Raw genomic sequence first — 8,475 nt, 5'->3', positions numbered from 1 at the left:
ATTCAATTCAAGTCCAAAAACCATTTTGCCTTAAATTGTTATATCGAAACATAGTTCAACAGGATGGGTCCAGATCGAGCAGCTGAGATGAGAGGTAATGGCTACTGAAGAGGAAACCCTAATCTGGGTTACATTTGGGTCGTTGGATCTCTCCCAGATCCAACGGCTGGGAGCTGTTGGCGGCTGATGGAAAATGAAGAAACCCTAACGGGTTTGGGCCCTGAACAGGCCTCGGGTTAGGTTAAACCAAGGTTTGGGCTTCAGATTATTTTGTGGGCCCAAAACTGTGCTAGGCTTGTTTGGTAGATGGGTTGGTGTTTTGGGGCCTAGTTGGGTCTGTTTGTTGTGATTTGGATCTGTTAAGAAAAAAACAATAATATTAATTAGTAATAATAATATATAAAATGGGACAAAAAACGAGTGTCAATACCGAGTCGAGTAGAACTTTGCTTGATTCAGCTCGTTAAAGTTTTGAGTCGAGCTCGAGTTTGAGTCAAGTCATCCCGAGTCAATCTTTTATCGAATTTTGACTGAGTCGAATTCGAGCTTTTCACGAACTGCTCAACCCATTGAGCGCTCCTATGCTAAACCCAGCCTTTTTTTTTAATCTTTTGTTTTTCTGAAAAGTGCAACCGAGTGGAGAAAAAATGTGCAATAATTCAGTATGTAGGTGGAAACTTGAGATGACAAAGCAAAAATGTGATTGTATTTATTTCCCAACATATGCTTGATGAATCTACCTAACGCAAGTGCATGTCAATTTCTGGTGATCGAGATTGAGATTGAGATTGTCTAAAATCAATGAAGTAAACGATAATGGAAATGAATGGGTGTAGAGCAAGAGATTCCGTTCAACACACATGTAATAATTGATGTTTCCTGCCAACTTAAAAGGGAAACAAAGAGAGGGGGTCTATTCCTATTTCCTTACCAGTAAATCCCTCTATAATACTGTGCGCCAAATTTAAAAAGGTAAAATGCACTCATCAGTCGCATCATTGGAACCCTCCCATCAATGGTAATCCCCCTCTTTGTTTTCCTTTTTGGTACAAACAGAGTACCAAAATAGGATTCATAGTTAGAAGACGAAGCGAAGAATTACAGATGTTAGGATTCGAATTCTACGACCATTGGATGCTACCCGTGTAAGAGTGTTTACAAGCATGATGAAATTAATGAAACCCCGCAAATTTTTTCCAGATCATGGTACCTAATGGGATGGATACGGAAATTCAAAAAATGTTCACTCGAAAAAAAGGATGGAAGAAAATTCAACAAACCTTTTTTTTTTGTCTGCAAAGAACAAAGAAACTCACAATCTAACATATTGTCATGGAAGCAAAAAAAAAAACGACGCCTAAAAAGGAATGGATACCAAGCAAAAGCCTCGAGTCAGCATGGCTCATGAGTTTTCAGAACACTAGTAGAAACACAGAATAAAATACTGAGACTATCAATCACTCCCAGTAGCCATCAGGAACTCACCCTCGCATACCAAGTCACTTCCAACATATGCTTTCCCTTCCATCTTTGCGATTCCAAACCGCTTCTGCAGCTTGGTAAGTGTCATCCTCATAACCAAAGTATCTCCTGCAATGACTGGTTTCCTAAACCTTACTTTGTCAACTCCAGCAAAAAAGAAGTTTTCCCGAGAACCTCCCACTTCGGGTTGCAGCATAACCAGACCTCCAACTTGTGCCATTGCCTGGACGAATCAAATACTTCTGTTACAGCCTATTGTTACTAAAAATGAAATACAGTTTTAGCATTCAGGAAATTAATCATCTAAATACCTAACATTTTTAGCATTTTGATTTTTCAGTTCCCCGCGGCAAGAGAATAACATTTTGATGACCAGGGGTTTGAGGACGGTAATACCAACCAGCCCATGTTTAGGTCACCAAAACATGTGAAGATAGAAAACTGAGAGAAATTGGAGTTAAGTTATCGAATTAAAGATTATGGGCACTACCAGAGCATTCATCTCTTCTCAGGCCTACTGGATTGACATGACATCCAGTTAAGCATTCTGACCATGGAATCAGAGCAAATAATAAAAGGACCACCATTATCGTCTCTATCAGCATGTTTGTTCCATGCACAAAATAGATTCACTAAATGCCATTGTTTTTCCCCTCATATGCACATGTGATTCAAGATAAAGAAAGCTAAAAGGTGAAGTATACCCTAAGCGCTTAAAAATGTGAATTGACGTAAATAAGTAGCACTGAGCAGAGTGGCAGACAATCAAATCAATCCCATTTAATACTGATTTTGAATACACTTTAACCGTATAAACCTCCTGAAATGCATTGATACTACAAATCCATTACTAATTTGGAACTAAACCATTGTAGAAAAGGCCATAAACAATTGATGGGAAACATTATACTCAGTTCCTTTGCATTATCATTCAAGTCAAAGGAGTAGGCACCAAGCACAGCTGGAATAAAACACTGCATTGAGACGGTTACTAATGTAAGTCAAAATTTGCTTGTTTTCTCACTTAATTAGTCAGTAATTTTAACAAGAGGAACACCAATAAGGATTTCTTAGCTAAAATATAACCTATACAAATTCCCAGTAGAATCAACTTCCTTAGAATGGGAAAAAATATATATATCTGGAGATTTTTATGCAAAGACGTCAAAGAAAAAGAGAAAAACAGGTGTTCCTGAGATGAAACCACCATAGAATGTCAAACGATGTAAATGGAAAATAATACTTGGTAGGCAGAAGAGCAAGATATTAAATGAAGAAATGAAGATCTCAAAAGTTGTAAAAATCTAGCAACAATTTTCTGAAAATGCGCAAGAAGTTCAATTAAGCTTGGTTTTCCAAAAGAATGAATTGAATGACAAAAATATGAAAAAATGTTAACAGTACTTATTAGTGCTAACATGCTCTAACCAAGTTCATGTGAACCATCAGTAGCATCTCTATGGTGAAAAAGACTTCACAGCTGATTATCTACCAAATCCATGGTCAAGCCCATGTTTTTACCTCAAACTGCTGCCAAGGCTTCATACACCCATATTTTACCTCAGCAGTAAGATTGTCTACAGCCTTACTCTATTTATGTGATTGAATAATGAGGTATGGCCAAAAAGAAACAAGTCACTATTTATCTACAGAACCATGGAGTATCGTCCAAAAAACAATATAGCAGTACACGCTTGTGGTTTCATGCATGCAGGAAGCAATAGCAATATCTTTGATTATCATTGTTTAGATCTTAATAAATTAATTTATGGAAACTGGATAATCTATGCACCTAATTTTGATGGAAAAGGTATCATCCTTAAGATCAAAACAATAAAAATATCAGAATGCTGAACTGGACATCAAGTAACTAGTGGAAAAGAAACATCATGAAATATGTATAAATGAAAAGAAAAGGAGGGAGAAACATTGCACATTCTGGAAAATCCATATATAGGGAAAAAGTTAGATTATTTTCTAAGAGACATTTACCAATCAATTAATCTTTGATTAGTTAAGCAAAATTGGTACAATGCATCTCAACTAATAAAACCGGACTTGAAGCCAAGTATGATAATTAAGATAATTTTTTACTTGGTAAAACAGCTTAATCAAGTGTTGTGATACACTAACAACAACTGATGGTCTTAACAATTATACTTTAGGTAACCGAGGAGGCTTTCTATTTCCCACGACTTACGTGATCGGAAAGCAGGACTAAACTACCACCTGTTCCCCTCTATTAAATTGATAACAAAAAAGGTTATCAGAAAAAAGTACAAGTTCGTGCATACTGATGAAATCCTACATTTAGTTCCTAACAAAAAATTTAAAAAAAATTAAATGATAAACAAAGTGATTAAATCGGAAAAAGAAAGAGGTACCTCAACCATGAGAACACCAGGCATTATAGGCCTCTCAGGGAAGTGTCCAGGAAAAAAGTTATCATTTATTGTCACATTCTTTATACCAACAGCCGATACCCCCGGATTATATTCTATAATTCTATCCACCAACAAAAATGGGAACCTACAAAGCCAAATAATAAAAAAAACAGAACCCAGTAAACATATATCGGAAACAAGCAAAAGAATGGCTTAGAAAAATAATAAACCAACACAGGAAAAATTTGTTCACCTGTGTGGTAATATCTCCATAATTTTATTAATGTCAATCACACTGGGATAAGCTGGGAACCCTAAGCAATCACGGGAAAAGAGAAACAAACCTAGATTTCATTAAAGAACATAAAGATTTCAAAAGAGTGAAGATTGAGAGTGTAAAAAAACGTACTTGTTTCAATTGGGGCCTCCTTATCTGTGCTGCTGGATGCATCTAAAGAGCAGAGAAGGGGCGAGTTGGAGCGGCGAGAGAGCTTGAGAGAGAGAGAACGAGATCCGGGAAAAAGAAGAGAAGGGGATGGAAGAAACTGGGAATGCCTTCTGGGTTGACTCTGTGAGCCGTGGATGAAAGACAGGATGGAGTTGGAGGCGGCTGCCATTGGTGGAGAGATGAAGAGAAGCAGGTAGCAGCAGCGGAGATTTCGAGTTGAAGTGAGTGGAAACTGGAGAGTGCTTTGGTTAGACCAGGGTGTTTATATAGTGGTAACGTATTCAATGGTCGGCGCCAAACTAAATCAATAAAATAATAATTTTTCCATTATAATCATCGCCGTTACCCAATGTTTTTTCGAACTTTTGGATCCATCCTCTCATCGTAGTAATCGCCATCCTTATAACTACATTATTTTTCCGAATTTTGACACTTTTTAAAGTTCATCTCCTACAAACCTATATTTCCCTATCTTTTTTAATCAACAAACTATTACTGCTTTAAAGTCAATCTATGAGAGATACAATCACATTAAATATCTTGTGAAAGTTTTAGGATAAATTATATCATATACCATTGTATTTTGGACATTGTACCATTAACTTTTTTTGTTTTATTAATTATAATATTAAACTTTAATTTTTATTTCAATTATATTATTAAACATTTAGATCGTAAACGATACGAAAACATGGCTGATGTGTAACACCCCAAAATACGGGTTAGTGACTAAATTGTAAAACTTCAGAATTTGGTGATTAAAGTAGAATAATTAGATAATTCAATGATTTATCTGGAAGGATTGTTAGTAATTATTAAAAGAATTAAAGGGCAAAATGGTCATTTAACCATTAAATGATTAAATTGTATTATGTTGAGGATATATAGGGGGAAAGGGATAAGAAGAATATTTCTTCTTCTCCTCTTTGTTCTTCCATACGAGAGAAAACCACAGCAAAGGTGAGTTTTCTATTTTCTTGGTTATTTGTTGTTTTAAAAGTTGGGTTATGATCACTAGATGATAATTAAGCTTAAGGAAAGCTTAATTTGTTCTAAAACAAAAAGAGGAAGAAGTTATAAGAGATTTAAGAAAACGAGTTTTTATATGAAATCATGGAAAAGAGTTGATAAGTTGAATTTGAAGTTAAATTTGACTTGTCATCATGCTAATTAAGGAATATGAAGTGTTAGAATGGCAATTAGAACATATTGAAATTTGAGTATGATTCTTGAATTACATATGAAGGATATGATTTTGAAGTTATAGATGATTTTCATGGATATAAGTTGGTTTAAGTAATGGTAGTTGAGTTTAATGACATGATAGAGGTTTAAAATAGAAGAATTAAGTGAAGAATTGATGATTTTTGGGGTTAAAATACAATTTCTGGGTAGAGGGAACCGATACCCTATGAATGGGAATCGATTCCCCCTCTTGGACGAAAAATTCCAGAATGTTCAGGGGGTATCGATTCCCCTGGGAGGAATAGATTCCCCCTAAAGGAAAAATGAAATTGGGTTCAATAATTTGGCTTAAGTTGTTAACATCAAGTTTAAGGTTTAGGCTTCTGATAGTTGTTTTGAAATGTTATATTTATGTAGATATTGAGCCTAAACAAGTTCTGGAATAATCAAATGATTAGAATTGATTCAAATCAAACAAGGCTAAGGTGAGTGCAATTTTAATTGTACTTATATTATTGAACGAACATTTGCTTGCGATGAGCCAATGATGGAGTTACTATGGTAAGAAGTGACTCCTAAAATGTTATTTGATATGTGATTCTTATATGTACATGAATACATGATATGCATAAACATAAGAGCATTAAACATAAGATATATGATATGATATACAGGATTATATGCATATGTGATATATGCTATGAGATATATGCTATGAGATATGACCAATGTGAAATGAAATAAGCTATGTGAATATATGAAATGCCATATGAATATGCAATATGTGATATGATATGAAATATATGGTTACACATACATGTGGTATGTGACAGAAGAGAAAGAACAAGTGATGAGAAATATATTCATAATAAATGCCCATAGTATATGATACGAGAGCTATAGGTATAGTTGGCATGCCAAGAGTCGAGGGTATTGTAGTCATTCGGGACGTAGTGGTCCTACGGGACATATATAGCAGTCCTTCAGGACGAATACTGAACAAATGTTCGGTGCCCCATGAGAGAATTTATACGAGCTGTGGTGGCAGCATTAGTGCACAACCTCAATTTACTCACATACCTCTATTCTCAGTAATATACATGGGCAACAACAACAGCAATTGAAATATAAATTAAAGTGAAAATGATGCAAAAAGGTAAGTTTCTTGTGTGCATGACTTGATTATATATGTCATAGGAAATATATCCATGCATATTTAAATATCATGATCAAATGGTAAGAATGCATATTCATGAATCTACTGTTACATGTTTATTTATTGCCTCACTAAGTCTATGACTTAGCGTGTAACTGATTTACACGTAGGTACCAAGAAACGTGAAGAGCAAGAATAGAAGTCGCAAGGACATTATTATTACTAGAAGATCATATCAGAAGTAATCGACAAAGTATGTATTTTGTTGTGTATAGAGTGTTGGCATGTAATAAGTCGTTAATTATGAGCACTCTGATCGAGTTTGTATTTTGTGGACTCTTTTATGTAAATTAAAGTATTTTGTTTTAAACCAAGTTTTAAATTCCCTGGGGGTTTTCTTTAAGTGTCAAGGTTTGAAAAGTCAATGTGACACCTCAGACTTGTATTCGGATTGGGTACGGTTTGGGGTGTTACAATTAATGGCATCAGAGCTAAGGTTTAGTCGATTCTCGACATAAACCGGAGTCTTGAGTGTTTTATAAGGTATACATGCCAACAAAATAGTGAAAACTTCTGATCTGATGGAATAGTAAGTATATTGTTGTGCTAATAGAACTATATGATTGTATTTTTATAGATGTCCAGACAAGGTAGTTCTAGAAATGAAGTGGGAGATGATATACCCGCTGAAAGCAATAATTCACCTGCCTTGGCCAGGCAGAGTGAAGAACAGACACCCTCTGGAGTGCATGTGAATGATCAAGATGTATTCTTTAGAACTTTAGACGTGGTATTGATGCGTTTTCAACCTCTTGTAACTTCAACTCCAAAAATGAATGTTGCGAAAGAGTTGAAGGGATTAGGAGCTCCAGAGTTTAGAGGGGAAGCCGATGAAGGTCCTGTTACTGTGGACCTTTGGCTTAATGAAGTGAAGGTCATGCTTACGGGACTTCATTGTTCCGATGCTGAGAAGCTAGATGGAGTAATTTCCTTGTTGAGAGGACAAGCAAGGATCTGGTGGACCAATGTTACATTGAGGATGACTAACGCCCAAGTAACTTGGTCATTGTTTTTAGAAGAATTCAATCATAAGTACATCGGAGATCAATTTGTTCGACAAATGAAGCAAGAGTTCATGAATCTGAAGAAATGAAATGAAATCACACTGTGTATGAGTACGAGTGTGAATTCAATAAGTTGAGTCGTTTTGCTGTCGAGCTTGTTCCTACTGAGAAAGATGCTTATGAGTGGTTCGTAGAGGGGTTACGTCCTCGGTTGAAGGAGATGTTGATTGTATTAAATCTATCCTCGTTTCAAGAGGTAGTCAATCGGGCCAAAGCTTTAGAAAGAGCTCAGAATGAGAGATTTGAAAATTCAAGGACTCAAACAGTCAAGAGAATGGGTGCTTATTCGAGTTCCGCACCGTCAAAAAGAGGCAGAGATGCTGGTTCTCGACCTCAAGCTAGATCGGAGTCAGTGGTATCCTCAACTAGAGGATCAAATCCGATGAGAGGCAGACAAACTCAATCAGCAAGATCTGGAGCTGGGAGATTTAACCAGAGTCAAGATAGATAATGCCAACATTGTGGAAAGAATCATTCTGGGATATGTAGAAGGATTTCTGGAGCTTGCTTTAGATGTGGGGAGATCAGACATTTTGTTCGGGATTGTCCTAGAGTAGTCGATGAATCTGCACAGCCAGAGAGGTCTATTTCTACAAGCCAAAGGGGAAGAGGTAGAGGCAGAGGAAGAAATCAGTCAGAGTCCTCTACTCAACAAGAGATACGTTCCACTGCTCGAGTGTATAATCTCAGGACCAA

General features: G+C 36.1%; 1 protein-coding gene across 1 annotated transcript; it reads right to left on the bottom strand.

The window, feature by feature from the left end:
* Window positions 1-1,384: 1,384 nt before the first annotated feature.
* On the bottom strand, window positions 1,385-4,558 carry LOC120216436 (3-hydroxyacyl-[acyl-carrier-protein] dehydratase FabZ-like). The gene is made up of 4 exons (XM_039213870.1): window positions 4,276-4,558; window positions 4,120-4,180; window positions 3,867-4,011; window positions 1,385-1,705 (listed from the first exon to the last, which is right to left on the bottom strand). The coding sequence occupies exons 1-4, from the start codon at window positions 4,481-4,483 to the stop codon at window positions 1,454-1,456; spliced, it is 666 nt and encodes a 221-aa protein (XP_039069801.1). The 5' UTR covers window positions 4,484-4,558; the 3' UTR covers window positions 1,385-1,453.
* Between the last annotated feature and the right edge of the window lie 3,917 nt (window positions 4,559-8,475).

This window comes from Hibiscus syriacus, unplaced genomic scaffold, assembly GCF_006381635.1.
Source record: "Hibiscus syriacus cultivar Baekdansim isolate YM2019G1 unplaced genomic scaffold, ASM638163v2 tig00110160_pilon, whole genome shotgun sequence".
Taxonomy (NCBI): Eukaryota; Viridiplantae; Streptophyta; class Magnoliopsida; order Malvales; family Malvaceae; genus Hibiscus; species Hibiscus syriacus.
Note: the sequence above shows the minus strand (reverse complement) of the source record. Positions and strands in the feature narration are given on the sequence as shown.